At 38.5% G+C, this 24,689-nt stretch overlaps 1 protein-coding gene across 1 annotated transcript in view; it reads left to right on the forward strand.

The window, feature by feature from the left end:
- Positions 1–586: 586 nt before the first annotated feature.
- The window catches only part of SPRED1 (sprouty related EVH1 domain containing 1), an 82,919-nt gene continuing 58,816 nt past the window's right edge, over positions 587–24,689 (forward strand). The window contains exon 1 of the mRNA XM_034417923.3: positions 587–2,315. Within this exon, the coding sequence (XP_034273814.1) occupies positions 2,284–2,315 (32 nt within the window). The 5' untranslated portion in view covers positions 587–2,283. The remainder of the gene's footprint in view (positions 2,316–24,689) is intronic.

Below are 24,689 nucleotides of genomic sequence, written 5' to 3' on the forward strand. Positions count from 1 at the left end.
AGGATAGGAAACTCAAACCATCGCAGGGAAACGTTGCGTAACGATTGTCCTACTCTCATCCCAGATCAAAGACCCTGCTTAGTTAAGCGTCCCGGCTGGTCCACATTGCACCATTCGTCGTCAGCAGCAAAGCAACTTTTAACTGAATTACGTGATTCAACCCGGGCAGCCCCGGTTTCCACGCAAGACTGAGATTTCTCGAATAGTAGCTTGTGTAACAGAAGGGAAAGAGTCGCTCACGTCCCAAGGGTGAGAAAATCTTCCCAGCTTTTGGACAAAAGGGAAGGACTTCAAGAGAGAAGTCCAAAATACGGTTGTGGGGTTGTTGGTTTTTTTTGCAAAACTTTGCTCCACTATTCCCGATTCACCCCCCACCACAACCACCCTCGGGTACATGAAGTACTCAGCCGCTTCAAAGTCTCAAGAGGCCCCCCTCCCACTCCAGAGAAGAGCGGGTGCGTGTTGAATTGTGCAGAACACCAGATATCCCTCCGCTTCCACCGTGCAACACTTCAACACCAACACACACACACACACACAAATACCGAGGGAAGGGAGAACTATTTTCAGGAAACGAGCTCGTAGCAGACCCCGGGCGGTGGGAATCAATTGAGCGTCCAGGAAGGGAGCGGGGATTAGAGAATTGATTTGGAGTGTCCTTTCCCTTCTGATTTTTGGCCTCTGAAAAGCTACCCCCCCACACACACACACACTTATGAGAGAATTCTTGCAGTGTCGGCAGGCGGGCAACTCAAGAAGCTCCACGGGAGAGCCTTCGCAAATTGATAATCCGAGATTGTTCGCCGGAGTAGACTCGGGTCTCACAGCTCCTTAAGCTCCTCCCTTTGGAAGTCGGCTCAGGGCCCGATCCGTGCGGGCCTACAAAGCCTCTAGCAAATGGGGGAGGGGGGAAGGGAGCGCCAGTGCCCTCCCTCTGCGCTTAGAGCAGGGCACTTAACTCAAGACCCGTCCACTACCCGAACTAAACGTGCCTGAAATACAGTACTGAGCTTTACCAGGCGGGAGAGGGCGCAGGTCGCTTTCCCTTCAGGGGTGTTAGTTGCATGTGCTTGGGGAGCAGAAAGGAGCTCTATTCTCCAACCACCACCACCCCCGACGGCTCCCCACTATCAAGTACAGGGGATCGGCTACGGACCGTGCCTGAGCGCTGCTCTGTGGCACTTTTTTTTTGGAGCGAGCGAAGCAGGCCGGAGCTGCCTCTTCCGCCCCCGCCCCCACCGCGGTCTGCAGCCAAGGGCTCGCGCCGCTCCCCGGACAGCGGTGTTCCCCCGTCGGCCCTTTAGCCAAGACCGAGATCGCCTTTGGCCTCCCAGCCTTGGCGGCGGAAGGAGCTTAAAGTCAACGCTTCCGCCCAGTTCTCCCGAAGGAGGGGGCAAGCCAGGCGCTGGGGAAAGCGCCGCGGTTCCTTCTGGGGGTTGGGGCGCCGTTGTTAAAGTTGCTTTCCTTCTGCTCCGGAGAGGGGAAGAGAGTCCTGCTCCTTCGTCCGCTTGGTTTCTTCCTTCTCAACCACCAGCTGCTGGTGACGCATCCGCCCTCCCCTCGTCTCCGGGCTTTAAAATACACCCTCCCCCACTTTTTTTTTTTCCACCTTCCCTCCTCCCTCCCTCTTCCTCTCGCTCCGGGCTGAATTAGTTCCTCTCCCAGTGTGGCGTCTGCTTGCTCCCAGAGCTCGTTTCTTCTTCTTTTTCTTCTTCTTCTTCTTCTTCTTCTTTTTTTCGCGCGCTCTGCGATTTGGGGCCGCCGGTTCCTGCTTGGGAGTCTGGAGGAATTTCTGTGACTCTCCTTTTTCCTTTCTGGCAGCAAGAGGGAACGGCGGCGAAGGCCAGTGTGCGGATGAAGGACCTGCTGCAGTAGCGGGCAATGTGGGCTCCTGTCCGGGTGCAGCTGCAGCCCCACAAGGACGTTGGTCGGGAGCTGCGCTGCAGCTGAGCGAAAGGCTCCGCTCGTCACCCCCGCCGCGATCGGCGACGGCCACCCTTTTCCAAGCGGGGGAAAAAAAGCAGAAGCTGCGATCGGTGCCGCTGACGGCCCCCTCTCGCCTCCCGCAAAAGCCAGTCTGAGTCTCCGGAGGAAGGCTGCTGTTTTACACACTCACTCACACACACACACACCCCACTCAAGGATTGAGGCCATTCTGGCGGAAGGGTGCGAAGGGGGGCTAGATCTGGGGTTTAACAATGGTGGGGCTTCTGGTGAGCTCCTGCTGCGCCCTGGCCGCGTCGGTGCTGCTCCATCCCGGTTTCGGATCTCGGTGAGGAAAAAATGAACGAAGAGACGGCGAATTCTAACCATGAGTAAGTTGCCTTTCATCTCTACTGTGAATGGGTTTGGTTAAGAGGACCGTCTCTTCCCCTGGTGGCCCCCGTTGCCCTGCAGCTTTTTTCTAGCCGAAATGCCTGTCTTTTGCCTACTTAATTATCTATCGGAAATCTCGTTTTATTCGCTTGCTTTTGGAAAGTCTGGGATATGGCGGGGGGGGGGGGAGATGTTTATGCTTATCCCGGATTAGCAATGGCCTATACTCCGCCTCTTGATTAATCTTTTTTTTCTCCCATGTGTATGTTTTATATTTCGAGTAAAGTGTGGGAGCTTCTTCATCCTGTAGGAAACTGGCCCTGAATTTTAATTGGATGAGTCAGTCAGTATAAATATTGTTAAACCTTCCCCTGAAGCTTAATTTTATAATGAGCTGTTAAGACTTTTCCTCCATTAACTAGAAATAGGAATAAAGAGGATGTTGAGCATATTTGCAATAATCGATTTCCAATCGGAAGTAAGCCCCTTTGAGTTCATTCCCAGATGAGCGGTTTTTAGTATTATATAGCATTCAAGGGTTTGCAGAATAGCAGTTTTCAATACATTTGTTGAGAGCCACATCTTTTATATATATATATTAAAAAAAATTGGAAAGCAGGCTAGCCTTGTCACAGATCCTGAACTTGGCCAATTCTTTTAAGCAATGAACAATGTTGACATTACCTATGACACCTACCTTTTTAATAGTTACTGTTATTTTAAGGAATGAATATCATTTATTGGATATAGTTCGAATGATGAAAAAGCATTCTTCCGGTAACGATAATTCTCCCCCCTTCCCCAAATGTCTGCGGTATTTAAATGTTAAACATAATTCTTGGGTTTGGGTGGGGAAGGGACACTTGTCACTTGCAGATGCTCTTCCGAATAAAAACAATAACCCTTTTAAGATGTGTCAGTCAGAACCTTCTTCTTTTGTTAATTATGTGCTTTATTCTTAAACTGAAACGACAGGGGATTGAACCTAGACCGCAATATACAAAGTACAAAACATTGTACCCAGCTAGTTGATAAGATGAAGTGTTGCAATACTGCTAGAACTGCGAGGGAAGCAGCCGCCGCCATATTTTCTTTTTTGTGAATTGTTCTAATTTGCATACCACAGTTTTCATTCATAAAAAAAAATAATTAAACCTTCGCCACGTTTGCCATTGCTGATCCTGCTTGACAGGTTGTGGACTTTTTGTAGAATAGTAGAAAAAGATGATTAATCGGTACAAGTGTTAGGATTCTCTGGTTTTTTGTGTTGAAAAATGCTGCTTCTCTGGTTGTTGACACTGTTATGTGGGAAATATCAGCTCGGGAAGTGCTGAGAGCACGTGATCCACTCCATTCATAAAATACCTGGCTGGCCATTCACAATGCAGTGCACTGTCTACATGGAGCAATTTCCAGATCAAACCTGATCTTTTTTTTTTTTTTTTTTTTTGAGGAAGATAATACATCTTACTACGTACATCAGCATTACTTTTGCTGCTAATGCATAGAAAGTAGTATGCTTTGAAAATAAAATTTAAGGGAATTTCAGTCAAACAGTAATGTCGCTGGGGGTTGCTGCTCTTTATTTTAAAGTGCAGAATATTCCAGTATATGCTTCACTTTTAAGATATGGCACATCTAGCAGTAGTTGTAAATGAGGGACAAATGGTTGCATGAAAGTGGCTTAAAGAGTTGTTAATTAAGAATTAAAATGCTTGACTGCAATTCTGCAGCTCTTGGCTTAAAACAGCTTGTTTTAATTTCAGGAATTTTAATATATTTGGCAATGAAAATTTAATTTAATAAATAGTTCCATTTATGGCGCTCTCAGTTGTCAATGAAGCATTTTCAGTAAGCTGTAATGTTATAAGCATAAATCTTTTGACGAACACTTTAAATTCTGGGATAAAAAAATGATTATAATGTAAAATATGTTGTTGATTTTTTTTTTTTGTTAGTGGCACATTTATTCTTCTTTTGTTCTTACAAAATACAGATGTACCATAGCAGAAGAAAATGCTAGAAGATCCTGTTTTGGATGTTGTCCGATTGGATCCCTTCATGTGTCATTAGTTTGTTGGTCATATCCTGAGTTGTTATTCTGCTGATTCTCCAGAATATATTATTAAAAGTGCTATCGGTTGTTAGTTGTTATTCCATCCATACTTAAAAAGACTGCTTTTTCCCCCTGAAATGTGGCAATTAATGATTGTAGTTAATATTAATTCACATAAATTTTGTATTCAAAAGCTCATATTGCACATATCTATATTGTCCGCACTTTGTTATTAAAATACATATCTATTATTAACCAATATTAAATATTCTAGTAGGCACAGTTTAACAGAATTAGGTTCTAATATAATAAAAGTGTATGTGTATGTGCACACATACACACTTCATCCAAAGAATTCGCCATGAATAGCCAGTAATATTTTCCAGTGAGCATATTTTTTATTTTTACTTTACTGGCTATTTATTTATAGTTATACAAGTTGTTTTTTTTTAAACAACAGAGAACTGCCAGAGCATTTTACTCAGCCAGAGAAAGTATTTTATGGTTGAATAATGCTGCGCGTTATGTGAACAGAATTGACAAATACTTGCTAATTCAAGCTTGCATTGTTTGTTTAAATATCCAGATCATAGCAGTGATTTAAAAAAAAAAACTGCTTGCTTTAAAGGATCATACTACTGGCAGTTTTCGTAGTATTCTGCCATTGGATTCATTAGAAGCTAATATTTTTCATAAACTGCAGATCAACTAAATACTTTTGTTTATGAAGTTAAAATGCGACTATTGATTTTGAATAATTGATGTTGTGAAGGCCATTTTAGGAAAAACATTTTAAATTATAAATCCCTCTTAGCACACCTTTAACTGGTTTCTTTTTAGTTTTCACTTCAAGCTCTCCCAAAGTACCATCCTAATTCATTCAGACTTTATTCCTAAAAAACATTTTATTACCAAAGTATAGTATTCTTAGGTTATGAATGAGAGGGTAAAATTGTAACTGTTCCCCCCTATTCTTTCAGCAAAAATCCTGAAACTTACTGTTTTGTTTTCTTGTTCTCACATAAACCTGATTGTGTACTGTTAATCATAATACAATTGACAATTAGTGAAAGGACAGATCTTGCACTCATTTTGATCGAGTTTGCTCTCTGACTTTGCAATGTGTCAGAAAGTCTGACTTTATTATTAAGGGTCCGATATGCTTTGTTAATGTTACTTGGTGAAGATTTGGCTCAGAATCACGCAAGGGTCTGAGGGTAAATGAAAGAACTTAAATATCTTAAAATGAAGACAGTTATTTGAATTGCTGTTGTAGGTTAGAACTAATGTAGCTTTGCCAGCTGCACCTCTGGGTTGATGGCCTACATATATGCTTCTTGATTTTACGATCCAGCTATTATTATGACATGACTTTCAAGAAATATTTATTGTACATTTACAGAAGAACTAAAATGTTGATATTGCAGACATTTCATTGATAATGAAATTTAATCAACATTAACATTTTGTGTGTTCGCCTGTATGAAGTTTTAGATTTCAAATATAAAGATCTGCGTACTTAATAAAGTTCTTCCAATAATAAATAGCAGCATATGAATAAATCACATTTAATATATCAGTACACCTTTTTTTTTAATTTGATTTATGCCGCCCTTCTCTGGAAACTCAGGGCGGCTTACAATGCGTTAAGCATTTTTTGTGATATAGACAAATGAAAAGTTCTATAATGGCAGTAAACACTCACACATGTATCCATATTGACTATTAATTTGCATTATATGGGGAGAGAATTTACTTAACTCTGTATATTTATTTATTTATAAAAATTGATTGGCCGCCCATCTTACCATAGGGTAATTCTGGGCAGCTTACAGTCTATACATATTCATTTAAAAAAATCAAACATTAAAAATTAAGGACATATATAAGCCTAATATATAAGGAAAACACAATCTTATGGTATGTATTGTTAATGCAGCTATTGCAAGATATCTTCAGAAAAAAAGGTTTAATAAGTTACAAAAAGGACATTTGCAATGAAAAGAACATGAAAATTAGAAAGGAGGAAAGGTAAAAGATAAGTAGCACTAAAATCAGTATAAGCCAAAGGAAAAAATAAATAGAAAAAAAAAATGATCTGTTAGCTTGAAGTAAGAAAATTGAGGCTATAAATTGCAGGTTATAAATAGCATCAATATATGTCATTTCATGTAGTAATTATTGTAAGGGAACATTTATATTAGATGTGATAAATTTTAAAATTTCAACATCTTTGTAAATATTTAATTGGAATAAATCCTGATGAAGTTAGTACTGTGTTGTAAACATTTTTGCATCTGAAGAACACCTAAATACACACAATTTTTAAGAATATTTGGTATTTATAAATTTGGCATTCAAAGCAGAGTTCAGCTGCAGGATGAAAACAATGACATTCCTACCTAAACCCCATTTATTTTTACTATTTTTTATTTGAAATGTGCTTTCCTTGCATTATAGTAGCTCTCAAAACCCCTCAAGACCTTACATGGGATCATTTTTTTCTGATATTAATAAGAGTCTTATGAATACCTTCTATAAAGGTATAAAATAGGAAATAGTAACTTAACCACATTTAAATATTTCTTCTTTTTTAAAATGGAAAACAGTAGCTAGAGTGGTGACATAGCCCAGTATGGTTTCAATTGCTGTGGGAGATGCAATTCCAAATATCTCTTAACAACACTGAATATTGTAATATTTACTTTTGAATATTGATAGGACTGTGCATTAAGTCTGCAGTTTTATTTAAATTTGTAGTACAGGTAGTCCTCCAGTTATGACCACAATTGAGCCCAAAATTTATGTTGCTAAGTGAAACATTTCTTAAGTGAGTTTGCTCCATTTTATGACTTTTCTTGTTAAGTGAATCATTGCATATGTTAAGTTAATAACATGGTTGTTAAGTGAATCTGGATTCCCCATTGCTTGTCAGAAGGTTGCAAAAGGGGGACTGCAACCATCATAAATAGGAACCACTAAATAGGAAGCATCTAGATTTTGATCACGTGACCATGGGGATGCTGCAATGATTGTAAGTGTGAAAAATGGTCGTACAACGGCACTTTTTTCCAGTGCCGTTGTAACTTTGAACAGTCACTAAATGAACTGTTGTATGTCAAGGACTACCTGCATAAATAAAGGACTGGTTCGATTCAAATGAAAGTAAATTCAAATCTTTATCAAGTCAAGTTTAATTCCTAGTGACAAGAAGTATGGGAAGAACTGAAAATAGGCATTTCACAGTGTTACATGCTTCACATGTTGCATGCTTCTACTTCACATGAATACTTTTGAATGCCTTGCACAGCAAAGCATAATCCTGACCACAGAGACTTAGCCATGTTGTCTTTTTGATGGGATGCTGGAAGTGGTTTGCCATTACCTGCCTGCAGGATGTTTTTACCAATCTTGTCAACTTCGTAAGGATTTCGTAATAGTCTCTCATTCAGACATTAATCTTGTGTGACCCTGATTACTGTTTCAGGATCACCCAAGATTGCCCTAGTGCTGCTATTTGCTTCATTGAAATTCTATCTTCATTGAAATTAAAATAAAAGAATTGGGGAAAACCGTTTCTATTAGTCTTTAGTTTCTTAGAGCAAGTTTAATAAATAAAAGCAAAGAGCAAAATGCTCTTATTTCAGTCAGCCACGTTTTAAAACATTCTGGCTCATTAAAAGGAATTAAAATAAATAATTTTTTTAAAAAGCATGAATTTGCCATATTGATCCTTTGAGTGCAATCACTAAAATAACTGTTGCATAAGTCTTTCATTCAGGTTTTCATTTAGAACATTGGCTTATTTATAAAAAAATATTAATAAAAATGATCATGATCAGAATGTCTGTTGCTAAGCAATGCTGTCGTAAAGTGTGCAATCATGTTACTGTGTTGCTTAGCAACGGCAGTCTCCATTGCCACTGTTAAATGAATTAGGTGGAAATCCAACCTGAGCCATTCAGGTAAGGGGCTGCCTTGTAAGGTAAAGTAAGGGGCTGCCTTGTCTGCTCCTCTTCCATTCCCCCCACCTGCCTATATCCCCCCTATCTCTTTCCTTTTGGTTGCCTGACAAAGCAGTACTCTTCAGTGGTGGCAGCACAGGGTCTTCAGCACTCTTTAGGTTTAGGTTTTATTTGATTTATATACCGCCCTACTCCCGAAGGACTCAGGGCGGTGAACAGCCACAAGATAAAACACATAAATACAAAATTTAAAAGCAGAATAAAACCGAATTAAACAATTTGGCCCAAGACAGATTTAAAACACCCCAATAATTAAGAACAGATTAAAATTTATATTTTAAAAGGAAAAAGGGAAAGTTAGGCCAGGCCAGCCTAATGGAATAAAAAGGTCTTGAGAGCACGGCGGAAGGTGCGCAGATCCGGGATCCTCCGTATCACCGGGGGGAGCTCATTCCATATAGTAGGTGCACCCACAGAGAAGGCTCTCCCCCTGGGGGCCGCCAGTTGACATTGTTTGGCCGATGGCACCCGGAGGAACCCCTCTCTATGAGAGTGTACCGGCCAGTAGGAGGCTACTGGTGGCAGCAGACGGTCCCGTAGATAACCAGGTCCTAAGCCTTTTTGATGATACGATGGAAGTGATTTGCCATTACCTTCCTGCAGGATGTTGGCCACCATTGTTCCTCTACTTCAGCCCCGGTGCTGCTGCGATGGAGTATCTTTAAGTCCTGTGCTGTAGCACCTGTCACAGCACAAAGTGCCCACCACGCTGCACTTCACCAACCTTGCTGCACCCAGCTGATCTTTATCATTTTCTCAAAGCATCATGAGCATGAAATGCACAAATTGGAGAACAGAGGATGTGGCCTTTTTTGCAAGACTTCAAAATCCTTCCAAAGCATTGTGAGAATGGTGCATGTGACTTGGAAAATTCTCCAAATGTTATTTCTCATTGCTCACGGTGTGAGCAATCTTGGGAAGCCATCAGCTGGCATAGCCATCAGCTGTTTCACATGGGGCCAGGCTTGCCAGCAGTGGAACAATGACAATAAAGGGCAGTAGGGCCTGAGGAGGTAGTGGGGGCTTTGCGCTGAGGCACTGGGATAGATGGCTGCAGCATAGAGCTCCTTGGTGGAGCTGAGGCTGAAGTAGAGGCCTGGGGCTGTGTTGGTGAGCTGAGACTGCTGTTCAGCCTCAGTTTGCTGTTGCAGACAAAGAGTGCCACTGTACAGGGCATACAAAGGACAGAGATGGGGAGGAGATAGGTGGGCGGGGCAAGTGGAAGTACCCCTGCAGTTGTAAGTATGGGTGGGCTGCCAAGCACCCAAATTTTGTTCATCTGACCACAGGAGTGCTGCAGCAACCGCAACTTCGTAGGTACTCTTTGTTTAGCACCACTGTAACTTCAAACGGTTGCTGAACAGTCGTTAAGTGAGGACTATCTATACTTCTATCTTCTTTGAGTAAAAATAGGATCCATTTCTATTCCTTTGGATAGAAATAGAATCCATTTTTATCAATGGATGGAAACGAATCAAGGAGAGAAGCAACCTGGAATTAAGGAGAAACTTCCTAACGGTGGAAACAATTAACCAGTGGAACAGCTTGCCTTCAGACATTGTGGGTGCTTCATCACTGGAGGTTTTTAAGAGGAGACTGGACAGTCACTTGTCTGAAATTGTATAGGAACCTCTTGCTTGAGCAGGGGATTGGACTAGAAGACCTCCAAGGTCCCTTCCAGCTCTATTCTGATTGATTATTTTATTTATTTATTTATTTATTTTTATACCACCCTTCTCCCGTGGGACTCAGGGCGGTGCACAGCCAAAATAAAACATAGTATACAAAATTTAAAAACAATTTAAAAAACAATTAAATAATTTTGGCCCAAATAATTTAAAACAACCCAATTAAAACCGAATCAATTAAAACTGAGAGGATGGGATCAAGCCAGCCCGGCTAGATGGAATAAGTGTGTTTTCAGGGCCCGATGAAAAGTCCGGAGGTCTGATATCGTGCGTATCTCAGGGGTTGGTCATTCTAGAGGGCTGGTGCCGCCGCAGAGAAGGCTTTCCCGCTGGGGGTCGCCAGCCGGCACTGTCTGGCCAACGGCACCCTGAGGAGGCCCTCTCTGTGCGAGCAAACCGGCCGGTGGGAGCTATTGGTGGCAGAAGGTGGTCTCGCAAATACCCCGGCCCTAAGCCATGGAGCGCTTTAAAGGTGATCACCAACACCTTGAAGCGCACCCGGAAGACCACAGGAAGCCAGTGCAGCTCGTGCAGGAGAGGTGACACGTGGGAGCGCCCCCGTTTAAGTTTAAAACAATCTTATTCTTTTAGGTATAGATTTCAACTAGCTTAATAAGGTAAATTTCCATATTTTTAAAAAGGGATAGCAAAAATAATCCAGGGGAAAAATAAATTTATTATGTCCTCAGTGTCAGGTGATTTTTGCATGCTAAATAAAAGGCACTTGCCACAGTTTATTGGACTTTTGATATTCCAACTGTCTAGCAAGGGTTGCTAAAATTCTGTGCTAAAATAATTTTGCCATTGAAATACGGATTCTCCTATTTTAAGAATGATTGATCATCTTTTACCTTGTCCTTCAAATCCAGGACTATGAGCAAGGTGAATATGCCATAATGAAAAACTAAATTCTGAACCCGGTTACAGTCTGAATCAGAAGCCTATCTGCATGTTTCATAAGTGAACTGAAGTATGCCATTTCATTCCTTATATCATCAGCTTAAACATTTTTTTTTCCAAAGCTGAACTGCACACACCTATAAATGCTCATCCAATGTTGCTATGGCAATGGAAACATTTCTGCATACTTAACAAGCCAAAGTCAGGTAATAGAGGCTTTGCGAAAATAAGTTCAGTTAAGTATTTGCCTAGGGCATTGAAAAATAAAGTTGGTCATAAAAGCTACTTATCAAAACAAAAAAAAACCCCAGTTGATTTAATAAGATTTTTATAGTTTGGGCAGTTCTCTGATCTGCTAACAATATTATTAAGATTGGAGATTTCTCAGCAAACAACAGAGGTAAAGATATTGCTGCAGAATGACAATTTCTTGGTTAAGAAGGTGTTGTGCAGCATGGGTCAGGCTGCATACAGTAATAAGATTAAATGCAATCCAGCTATCAAAAATTGAATTACAGTTACATTCAATAAGAAGTACTTTCATTTCTGTCTATTTGCATGAACAAGCTTTGTACAACTTGTGGTTTTAAAGGGCAGTAGCGTTATTTTTTTTTCTTTTGATATTTACCAAGACTTTATTGCTGCCTGTAGATAAATATATTTCCAGGAAATTCATTAATCATTTTATTAGAGCCTCCCATTTTAAAAGAAGTGTTTGTTTTATAATGAAGTCTGACCTTGATTAGAGCTAACCTTGGTTCATTAGTAACCAGATGTAATGTGTTGGCCTGCATGATCTGGGGATCAGGCTGCAGAATTCATTTTAGCAGGGCAGCAGGGGGCTCCCTATCAAGGAATCCTAAAGCCCAACCAAGATTCAAGGGAAGTACTTTATTATTTCTTCCCCTACTGGTGCTTTCTGTTTTTAAACTTATTCTGTAGAAACCAGTGTGTGGCAAACTAAGTAGCAGGCTTGCAGTATATTTTGGCTATTTCTAGTCCCCGTCATTGAGTGGTGGCTCAGTGGCTAAGATGAGCTTGTTGATCAAAAGGTCGGCAGTTCAGCAGTTCGAATCTCTAGTGCCACGTAACGGGGTGAACTCCCATTCCGTGTGCCTTTGGCGTTTAGTTATGCCGGCCACATGACCACGGAGACATCTTCAGACAGTGCTGGCTCTTTGGCTTTGAAATGGAGATGAGCATCGCCCTTTAGAGTCGGAAACGTCTAGCACATATGTGCCAGGGGAACCTTTACCTTTAGTCCCCGTCAGAGGCCCATTTCTCCCTGTCAGAATTAGTAGCAGCAAAGCTTGCTATAGGAAGGCCTGTAGTACTGCATCTCTAGTCACCAGTCCTGCAGAAAATTCATAGTAATTTGGCAATATCTTCTTCAGGAACTTTCTTTTTGCTTTCATGATTGGAAATGAGACTTGGGAGGGTTCTCAGGATTGTTTTTTCAACAGGCATTGAGAGATTGATATGCTAAAGGCAGTGGTGAAACCCAAACATTTTTACTACCGGTTCTGTGGGCGTGGCTTGGTGGGCTTGGTGTGGCTTGGTGGGCATGGCTTGGGCGTGGCAGGGGAAGGATATTGCAAAATTTCCATTCCCACCCCACTGGGGCCAGCCACAGGTGGTATTTGCCTACTCAAAATTTCCACTACTGGTTCTCCAGAACCTGCTGGATTTCATTCCTGGCTAAAGGGTTTCTGGTTGATAGTTGCAGGGGTGTGAAATTTATTCATTGGTTGTATTTTATTATTCAGTGTGAAGATGTGTAGTAAGGGCTAGTTCAGCTATTGCCAGCCCTTGAACAAATTGCAATTGCCTATGTTTCCTTATTGCCATGTAAAGGATTTGTCTCAATATTGATGGGATGAGTGTGCTTAACATTTTGGACTAAGCATTCAAACTGTGAAACTCTTGCAAAATGTCCAAGCTTTATAGTAGTGAGACAACATTTATGTCACTGTCTTGTCTCTACTAAGTTTGAGTAATCAATGGAGAAGTATTTCAAATGTAAACAGCATTCTGCAAAGGTAGCTGTAAAACTTTATTGATTGCTCTTACTCACTGAACTGCATTAATCCAGGCATTTCCTTGCCCTGGAAACCTCAGCACTGAATAAAAACACTATGCTAAAATGCTAAGATTTTACACGGCATTTGAATGGGTTTATCTGTACATAATCCTGCTTTGTTCCTATCCCTGTTTCTTTTGGCCATTGTAGGGGTTTCCTGTTCCCCCCCCCCATCTCTCATTCATTACATGTGTTGGGTGAAGGCAGTTCCCTTTGAATATTCCCTTTTCTTCTGGCAATCACTTCCTGGTTTTGTTCATGCTGCATTTTATCAACTTTTATCACTGGAATACAATTTTATGGCTAAATTTATGGTGGTCTTTAAAGTCTACTATATAATATTTGTTAGAAAATATATGTACTATATTTTAAGACCACAAAACTGATCTTCTGCTCTGTACTGTGCAAATATAGTACAATAATTCTACCTTAGTTTTATGAATGAACTGTTTTTGTTAAATTATTTCCTAATGAAGGTGATTTCTATTTTCTAGTACTCTGGTTTATAGTGCAGATCATATATCTGTGCCATGAAATAAAAATGCAGCAGTATCACATAAAATAAATCTTAAGTCTTGTAACTTACATTTAACTAACTATATTAAAAATGGAAATCCAGAATTGCTAATATTTTACATGTGATTGATGCTGAAAACTTATGTTTAAATAAAATGTACTACAGTACATGTTTTAAGAAGTATTTTGGTATGTTTTCCCTTACTAAATTCACATCATTAAATATACTATTAAAATCTACTCAGTTTGTGAAATGGAAACACATTTTGATTTTTAATTGTGTTGTTCTTATTTCAGATAGGCATATGCCATTCAAATCAGACATAATAGTTCTGAAGTTCAGTTTCAATTTTATTCTTTGAAAATGGGTTTTAATGCACACAAATAGAAAGTTGTGATTGAGCTAACCCCTCTAATCATTTGTATTTTTTTAAAAAAATAAAACTACATTAATTATACACATTTTCATTCAGCTGTTCCTTTCTAGCAATTGGCACTGGTATTAGGATATTTACTAATCGAATGCACACACCATTGTATCCTACACATACAGCCACAGATATAAGAAAACAATACTATGGAGCGTCCCTATTTAGAAAAAAGTAAAGTGAAGATTACATTGAAAAAAGGAATGTATCAATTCCTGATTTAAAAACCTGATTTTTAGAATTTTAGATATTAAGGTTGTAGAAAAGCACATATGTTATAAATTACCCCAGCTTTGCATAGTTCTGTGTAATATAATCTTAATATTAAAAAAGTTGATGACAATAAAAAATATTTTTTTCAACAACAATTTTTTAAGTTTATATTTTCAGCTTTAGCAGAATGCAGAAGATTGCAGATACAATATCTCAATATCTCTCCTGGGATTTTTCTACCGGAATCATATCTGTCCCATATGCTCTGATAAGATACTTTGAGTTCCCTCTTTGAAGCAACATACAAACTTCCTGTGGAGCTATGACTAAGGTGTAGTTCTTACCTAGAGGGATTTAATGTGTTTAGTATACCAGTAGTACCCATCAATTTTATTTGTTATGGTTTAAATTATATTTTTTGTTTCTTATCACGCATATTAAATCTGTTTTAAAAACCCAGTGTTTGTCTAGAGGTATCCTTGTACAAAATGGCATCTAATCTTAGAGAATGAGATCTGGATTTTTCTTGGTATACTTAGTTTAAGGAAGCAATTTGAAATACCCCTGTTTTGTGAGTTGCAATCTCTCTGCAATCTGATTTTTGCTTTTCTTCTTACAGAATGAGAAACAATAAGTCATATCGATTTTACAGTTTGTCAATTACTGGTACACAAATGCAAAATGGAATAAAACCGTTCATAGAACTTTTTTACGTCTTATGCAGTCTTTTCCATAATTGGTTCAAATGAGCTGCTAAGTAAATGGATTCTTAAAATGCACTAAATTTGTAATCTATCAGTCTTCATGAGAAATATGTGGCTGAGTTACTACAACAGGTAGCTCTGGTAAGGTTTGTTTTCTTTAGCTTAGTATTTGTATTGTGTGCATAGTGCATAGTGTGATCTGAGTCCAGACAATTATAATTCATTCAAAAAAAAACCATGGTTATTTTATTATATCTATGATTCATAAAAGTATTCATGGAGCTATGGTTAAACAATAACTTAGTATGCGTGAGAACTTAGACTATGAAGTGATTTCTGACAAAGTACCATATATGTGTTATATTGCTGATACTACTGTTACAACATTATTTGTAGGAGAGATCTGCAGAATTGTTAATTTTAAAAAATATTGTCAATATTCGAGAAAAAGATACAAAATCAATCAAAAATGTAAGTTGTTGTGTTGTCCCAGAAATGTATTTTCACTGCAAAAATGTGCATTCTTTAGCCTTTTTTGCTTGGGATCGATAAGCCTGTGTTAGTATTTATTAACTTTCTGGAATAATGCTTCATATCATCAAAGGTCTGCAAATTATTATTCAGATTAAATTGGAATGCAATTTAATGTAGAGTACTCTTCCTAAAAGTTTCTTCCCCTGTCAGATTTCAGAAATGGGAATTCAAGTTATAGTTTCTATTTCCACGCAAATGCCCCTTTTTTTCAAAAGTATCAAGAAATTCCAGAGCTGTTAGTTAGAGTGAATGATTGAAGAAACAACCTCTAAAAAGTAGTGTCATACCTTTACTGAATTATTGACAAGAAGACTTGTGGCAATGTCCATATAGTAATATACAGGTAGTCCTTGATTTGCGATCACAATTGAGTCCAAAATTTCTGTTGCTAAGGATCCAAAATTTGATCACACGAGCATAAGGATGCTGCAGTGGTTGTAAGCGTGGAAAACAGTCATAAGTCACTTTTTTCAGTGCCATTGTAACTTCAAACGGTCATTAATCAAATGACTGTAAGTCATCTACATATACTATAGTACATATAGTATATACTATAGTAATCAGGAGCTGAGTTTGACTTGTGAAACTTAATAGTTCAAAAGATAGCAGTTGAAGCTCTGGTGAGAAAAAATAGAAAAAACTCTTAAAGATATTTAACTGGAAGTAAGTTGAAAATAATACTTCTGTTTTTAAATTATGGACAATAATGGAATTGAACCAGTGTTTTATCAATAATAGAAATATAGGATAGAAGTTAGTATCCCCAATTAGAAAAGTGAGTAGCAGGTATCAAATTCAGAGGAGCTGGCTTTCATCATTTTGAAATAATATACTTTACTATCTAAGGAACTTTCACCTATTCAGTAAAACCATGAAGTCCAAAGTAAAAAATTTCCTAACAGCATCAGATGCTTCCATTAAATATTTGACAGTGAGTTAATAGACTATAATAGTTTGGACACAAAGCACAAAGAAATTTTCAGTTTTTAAACATAGCCTTCCATAGAATAATATTTACATTGTAGCTTGTATTATATATAGTTGGCCTAATGCATATTTACCATATAGTATGAAGTCATGAGATTAAAATGTCAGTGTTCTATAATGGTTAAAATATTGTATTAGGACCAAAGAGATCTTGGTTGAAATCCAACTTCAGTCATAGGGGTTATTTGTATAACTTGGGCCAACCATACTCTTTAGTCCCTTCTATTTCACATGGTTATGTCTGCAGAGATAAAATGGAAAAAGGGAATTGTTGTGTTTGTTGTCTTGTTCTCCTAAGTCACTGAATCTTTTTGCCATTGCGTGCCAGGAGCGGGCCGGGGAGGGGGGTCACATGTGTGTGTGCCCACACCCATAATTCTATGCGCCATACCCCTGCGCATGCGTGTGCGACCCCCCATGCGATGGCATGGTAGGACCATTTTTTGCTCTCTCCAACCTCCAGAGCCTTTCTAGAAGTCTGGGGAGGGCGAAAATGACCTAACCCCCCTCCCGGAGGTCCTCCGGAGGCTGAAAACGGCCCATTTGCCAACTTCTGGTGAGACTGGAAGTCCATTTTTTGCTGTCCCCAGCCTCCAGAGCCTTTCTAGAAGTCTGGGGAGGGTGAAAACGGCCTTCCCAACACCCCCCCCCGGAGGCACTCCGGAGGCTGAAAACAGCCCGTTTGCCAACTTCTGGTCCCACCACTTCTGTCCATTTCTGGCTTCCGAAGGGCCTCCGGGGGGGGGAGGCCGTTTTCACCCTCCTCAGAGTCCTAGAAAGGCTCTGGAGGCTGGGGAGAGAGAAAAACGGGACTTCCCCACCACCCGCTGAGGTCATCTGGAGGCAGGAAACAGTCTCTTTCCCTACTTCTGGTGGGCCCATAAGGCCCAAAAATCAGCTGGCTGACACGCGCATGCGCGCCGGAGCTGAGGTCACATGCCCACCAATATGGCTAAGTGTACCATCTGTGGCATGCGTGCCATAAGTTTGCCATCACGGTCCTAAGTGAATAGTAGGATAAAATCAATTCTTTGGGTCTCTGGTGCAATTGTATCAGCCAATAGAAAAGATTGCCTTTATACTTCTACCCTTCCGTGTTATTCCAAATCTGCTCTAGTATCTCAAGCAGATTTTGGGGAACATACAAGAGGAGGAGGTATTGGGAAAATTCCACAGTACCACAGTACAAAGCATGTCTGTTCATGCAGTGTTGGATATAATACATAATTTTTAACATTTTGCAAAATTGTACGGTATTATGGGGACAATTATACATCTGATAGGTGATTGCTGCTGATTTTTAAAACCTTAGCAGCTGGAAAGCCTACCTCTCTTGCTACAGAATGAACGTCTAGTTATTTGTTTGAATAAATAAGGAAAAGCCCACTGAAGTATTTGCACGCAGGGTGGAGAGACAAGAGGGATAAATATCCTTGGTAATGATTTATTGTGTCTATATTAATAAGGTATGCAGATTTGATGAATGATGGAACCATAATTAAGCCCCCTTCAACTGGATTAAGTTCTAAGACATGAAAGTGTATTAGCACAAGTGAAGCTCTCCTTAAATCACCCCTAAAGCAGTGGTATGCTTTAGAAGAGTTATGCCACTGCTTTAGAAGTTTTCCCCAGCTTTCTGCATGTGTTGTGTGAACAGACGCTTTACTTTGCTGGTGATCCCAATGGAACTATTGTCTGGGCAAATTGTTGGGAATATTCTTCAAAGCAGCAGCCTCAGCCTTCCAGAGACGTGATTGTTTTTACACTTTGAGGTTGTTTTATTTATGCTAATGCACTTTCTAAAGCATCACTTTTGAATGCTGTGCAGGGCTGTTAAACATGCTCTTTTATTTCAGTCAGAACAACAGGCTACCTTTGAAACAAAAGATCTGCCCATTATTTAACTTAATGAGTTTTTTCCAGATTTTTTTTTTATCCTGCCTTTATTATCTTTATAAATGACTCAACACAGTGAACATATCTAATATTCCTTCCTCCTCCTTTTTTCCCTGTAATAACTACCCAGTAAGGTGAGTTGGCTTGAGAGATAGTGACTGGTCCAAAGTTACCCAATTGGCTTTCATGGCTAAGGCAAGATGAGAATTCACTAGTCAGTTTCCTGGTTTTCTAGACTGGTGCCTAACCATTAGACTAGTGGTTCCCAACCTTTTTTTGACCAAACCCCACCTAAGCATCTCTAAAATCCTGATTCCCCCCCCCCCCCGCCCCATGATATACAATTCTTACTATTCAAAAAGTGACTCCTACTTACATGGAGGAAACCTAAAAGGCCATTAACTTAGTTTACACAAGGTTCCAATTACCCCCATTAAAAATCAAATTGCCCTCCTGTGGGGCATGGGCCCCTCATTGGGAACCACTGCACTAGACCAAACTAGTTGATCACCTTTTCTCCAAAAGCTCAGAGAAGTTTATTATATGGTAAAAGATATCTCCTTGTCTGTCTTTGTATAAGAACCAAAGTATTTTAGAAATTGTGTTTTGTGTGATAAAATAACTAGGCACACATGGATAAAATAGAGTGTTCCTTCCCACTCCCTCCAACCTCTTGCAGCTGCTTTTGATTTAAATCAATAACTAGCTTCACACATTGTTCTGGTCCATAATGTTGTTTAGTTGCTTTAGATTTAGTGGTGATACGTGAACACAGCTGTTGTTTGTAAGACATGATTTATGGTTCAGCATTACGACCAGGCTACTAAAATTTGTTTAGGAAACCATGGTTAATCTGATAGGCTAACCTATCTGTGTTAATCTAACACTGCCAATAAATGAGGAGAAACCATCTAGATACCTTATATAGTTTCAGTATTAGGATTTACAAATACAGGTAGTCTCGGAGTAGAAAAGGCCATGGGTGCCAACTGTTCGCAAATACTAGAGCTTTTCAGTATATCACCCTTGATCTAAAAGATTGATTCCACCTCCTGACTGCTATAATTTTCAACTAAAGATAAATGATAATGGAAAATCTAAAAAGCGAATCTGCTAAACGGAAGCCAAAATGCTGAAATAAGTTGGGGTAGTTTATATTTTGTAATTTGTAGTTTGTAATTTTTAGAGACCCTCAGTGTGGTTTATTTTTAAAGCAGTCAAATGTAACAATAGAGGAACCTTGCAACAGCATAACCACTATAAATGGAATAACACTAAAACAAAGTCAGAAGAGGCTGGATGGAACTGAGGGGTCTCAATTAAAATAAATAAAATTCTTGATATCGGTGCTCAAAGTTTTGTTGCACATATTCAGATGTATATTATTTTCTACAACATGGTTGTCCAACTTTTTTGCTTGTGTGGGCTGCATTGAGTGAAGAATTGCCTTGGGTTGCATATATATAATAGATTTTATAGTTAATGTATATAAAGACACATATTGTTAAAAGTTTACAATCTTGTGGGGTTGCATTACTAGCTGTCGAGACCCACATGCGGCCCATGGGCCATGAGTTGGACATGCCTGTTCTAAAATATTTTCTATGTTACTTATGGAAAAGATTCTATGTCCTGATATGCTACCCTTATTAGTGTAAAAATATTATTTAAATGTGTCTATGTTGCTTTTACATTTGATAGTGATATTCATTGTTGCTTTATAAAAGTTAATTGAGAAAGTCCTAATTCAATTCAATTTCCATGAAAAAAGTCATTCTTATTTTTGTTAATGAGTCTTATAATATATAATGCTCTGGTCTTTTGTCTAACCTTGCATATTGGTAATGAATCTGAAATGAGGATTCAAGATGAAACCCAATAATATAAGCTGGAGTAGTATTTGATAATGCCTTTGATTTTTAGAGCCATATCAGTATGCAGGATGCAAACAAGTCATAATAAGAACCAATCTGTCATAGAGGAATCTTAACTTTCACCATAGTTTTATTTGGGAAATAGTGGCAAACTCTGATTTTAAATTATAAAAACTGTACACTGCACAAAGCTTCTATACTGCTTTTAAGCATTGGTCAATGGTGGGCTGACTTTTCTTGGAGCTAGTAACTTCTTCCACTAAAATATTTTTTGTGCTACTCTCAACCTCTCAATTTTCAACACAGAGTTTATGTCTCATCTATATGAATAATGAAGATAAAATAAAACCAGGGCTTGGGCAAAAAGAGTGCATTGTGTCTATATGTTTTTCATGGAAGGAGGGGAGAAGTTTCAAATCTGGCGGAGTTGGTGGGAACTGTTGCCAGGAAAGATTAGGTTACTGAGAGAAAAGGGGGGGGGGTAATTTTTTAAGCTTGAATTATACATTTTCCAGGCCATAAAAAACCATAGCACTCATATGGGTAGAAAAGAATCTTTTGCTTCCTTTCTTTCTTTGCTTCTTTAGTTTTTAAAACTGAAAGATGCCTTTGGAATGGAACATGCTGTTTTCTGTCCCCTTCCGACACATACATTCAACTGTGACATGCATATTATGAAGAGTAGGTAAGGTCAAGCAACTGCAAAAAGAGTTTTTGCATCCTTTTCCCTTTCTGGAATCATGCTACTTCAAGGCCTTTCTACTGCTGACATGTTATGTTTGCGTTACAGTCTTCATGTTAATATATCAAATCCGGTCATAAGACAGCACAGAAAGACAAATAACATTTGTGTAGCTAATGTTCCTTTCTTAAGAATGAAGTTACATTTCAAAAAGGACTTTTTTTTAAGTGAGAAAAAGAGTTGTGCAGCATACTTTTATTCATTCAAGAAAAGTCCGACTATTATGAGTGGCCATGTGTTTTAACATACACGTGCAGAGTAGTAAATGTTAATTTTCCCTAGCATAGTGTGATATAGTTGGGTTTGGTTTAAATATCTTGTTCCTAGGGTATCTTCCCTAGAAATAGACCACAATATTTTTAAAGTATTTTTTGGAAACTGATTTATAACTGATTTATAAAAGGTAGGAATGGTGTATAAAATCCAGTTAAAATGAAGTAAAATTAGTTTTTGAAATCCCATTTCCTTGATCCAACAATACTTTGTTGTGTTAAAACGAATACTATTATTGTAAATTTGTACAATTGTTTTGTTATAATAACTGAAGAAATATTGTCTATATTGAAGGCTTGTGATCAGAATGGTTGTAAGGATGTGGCATTAGAGGCTTTAAAAAAAGAAACTGAATATGCTCTACTTCCCTCTATTTATAATGATGATGAGAACTTCTAAATTCTGTTCAATAAAGGTACATTTTGTATATTATATCAAACCTTAATAAGATTTCTGTAGTTTATAATCTTCCTTCATTAGGGAGAGTTTATATATTAAGGCTAGCACTTCTGGACTTCTGTGTTATCTATTTGTGTAACACAAATATATTGTGGCAAGCTGCAAATCAACTTCACTTTCAGATTATCAAAGGCTAAATTAATTTTGAGAATGGAGAATGTAACATGACATTATGGTGAAAAGACACAATTCCTTCCTATCATTAAAAAAAGTATCAGGCTGTAATTTTAAACATGTAGTTGAAAACAAATTATATTATAATTGTTGGGATCAAAATCAAAGTAAAAATGTTCAGGATTAACATGCAATAATCTTTGCTCTAAAACTGAATAACACATAATAATTACCAACAACTACCTTGCATTATTCATAATTGCCTTTTCTTACCTCAGTGTGCTTTTGAAATCACTCATTCAGAAATCTTCCATGACAGCAGGCCCTTTTCATCAAATTCAAGTAAGAAATCCTTACTGAGAAATATGAAGTGCTTAGTTTCTTCTGATTATTGCAGAAGAAACAGACATGGTGAATGTGGAAAGAAAATTGGAATGGTGTTTTTGTTTAGCTTGTTTACCTGATTCAGAAGGCAGATCTAAATGGATTAATTTGTTGGTCTTGTTTGCTCTCATATTTGATCAGTTTAATCTTGTGTTCTTTCTGCCTTGACATTTATAACATTTATTAAAATGAGAATCGGTCACCATATTTATATGCCAAAAAAATAGAATTGATTTTACCTAGAAGACAGAGCTCAAAAGAACTTTTTTTTCCCACTCCTTGAGAGAAACCACTTCAATACTCCATCTTCTCAAAGAGAACAGTGGCATCCCATTTACATCTTCTGTTCATCCCGGAGAAAGAGATTTGAAAGAAAAGAAGAACTATCTTCTTTTCAAGGCTGCCAAAAATAGCAAATTCAAGAATTTCTCACAGAGAGACCCCAAGACAAAGAGTTGACCACTTTATCTTAACCTTACAACTGGCCTCTGAGATTGGAGAATTATCTGTTCAGTAGTAAGAAGAAGGCTTTCCAATATTCAGTTGATGCAGATTTTTGTATTCACTAAATTGTCCCAAAGAGCTGGAAAAAGGAATTGTGTAGCAGGCAGTGCACAAAAAGAGAGGAAAAGTACTGAAGTCAGTATTGAAAACCATAACTAATAAGCCACACTTTTGGATGACATCTACCCAGTAACAGCAGGGTAACACTGGGAAATTCTTGCTTCCCTGAGTGACCAAGGGACCAGCACCTAACATTTTTCTCCCATATCCCATCAATACTCCCAAGATGACAGTGGAAAAAAATAAATGATAAGTGCAAAAATATTTGGATTTATTAAACAAATGTATATTTATATAACTATATTTTGGAAAAGAAGAAAGGAAGCCAATGCAGGAGACTATAAGATATTGGCAAAAAGTGTTGAGCAGCCACAGGCATATGGAAAAGGTACAGAGACACTGAAAAGCCTCCTAAATCAGTTTAGAGAAAAACAGAATCTAACTGCACTCCTCTTTCCATGAGTAGAAATCAGATCCCCTTCTTTGAACAATTTTTATTCAAAGGTGTAATAATAGAGGAATATCTAACTCTGTATTCTAAGAAGTAACCAATAAGAAAGAATTTTCCATTTCAAGGAACACTTACAGTCCTTCTTATTTCCATGAATTACTTAGCAGATTACAGATCATAGCAGATCAGTCTACCTGGCTTGTGTGGTTAATGGAAGGGGAAAGTGAAAGTGTATCATATTTTGGAGTTCATGGACATCTTGGCAAGAGCAAATAAAAATAAGTGAAGGATTTAAAAAGCTACCAAGGGACATGGCCCAGTTCATTCATCAGAGTCTTTGAGCATGACAGGAAAAGACTTTTTCTGAAATACTTAGACTCCATATCCAGCCAGTGGAAACAATCCTGAGGTAGGGCCTGACCCAGAACAAGTCGGTTTCCTCAGCTACATTCATTTAACAGTTCATCTGTTAAATGTGTGTAGCTGATACACCAACCTATTGCTTAATATTTTGTAACATTCACAGGCATTGAACTCCTATTTATGAACATAAACTCAACTGGATGAAATGTGCTCTTTGCTATGTGTTCTTGAGCACAGTATTCTCTATACAAATAAAAGTCTAGCAATTTAAGGGACTGTTGAAGCAATTGAGTCAACCCTCCCGTTCATATCAAACACTGTAGTTGGTTTAGGATTATTCAATAAGAAAGTTTTGCTCATGGCTCCAGGTGTGTGGCTAAAAAACTCCTATTAGGGAACAGCACCTATAAGTGAATTCTATCTGAATGTACATTTGGCTCTTAAGAACTAGCAAAAGATTCTGTGATGGATAACTGTAGTCTAGTGGTTGCTTCAGTGGGGAAACTATTTTTAAGGAAGACTTTGATGTGGAGTTAGCTGGAGACTTTTAGTCTACTGTACCTGAGTACCGTCTAAGATTGTCAGCTGATTTCCCAAAAGTGTTGGGACTCGGGCCCTGATCTAGACTCAGTTTCAGTTAGGAATCCCAAAATTTGTCAAAACTCCCTTGCCTTTGCTTCCTGGCAAAGCCTGCCATTTGGCTTCTTTGTGGGCAGCTCCTGAACAAGCCACTTGCCACAGATATATGTGCAGTGGCAAGGTTGTACACTTTGAGGGTAGTGATTTTACAACATCACTGGAAACCATTAATCTTATTCTCACATTGCTTTGACATAGAAGACTTTACATACAATTGAAAAGTTTTTTAGAGTTGCTCTCAAAAGTTTTTTTTTTTTGAAGCTAAATTTTACTTTATTTCTGTTATGCTCAGGGCAATGTAATGCAAAAAAAGAGAATTTTTATGGACTATATTGTGATTGTCAGAAGTGCTTCTTTTCCTTTGAAAGAGGATTGCTCCACACTTCTCATATTGGTTGTGGATCTTTATGTAGCTTTGCTTCAGATAGTCTGGTGATTCTATTTTTTTTTTAAATGTATATCAATGAATATATTACCTTATTG

This window comes from Pantherophis guttatus, chromosome 1 (genome assembly GCF_059756535.1).
Source record: "Pantherophis guttatus breed Tessera chromosome 1, ASM5975653v1, whole genome shotgun sequence".
Classification (NCBI taxonomy): domain Eukaryota; kingdom Metazoa; phylum Chordata; class Lepidosauria; order Squamata; family Colubridae; genus Pantherophis; species Pantherophis guttatus.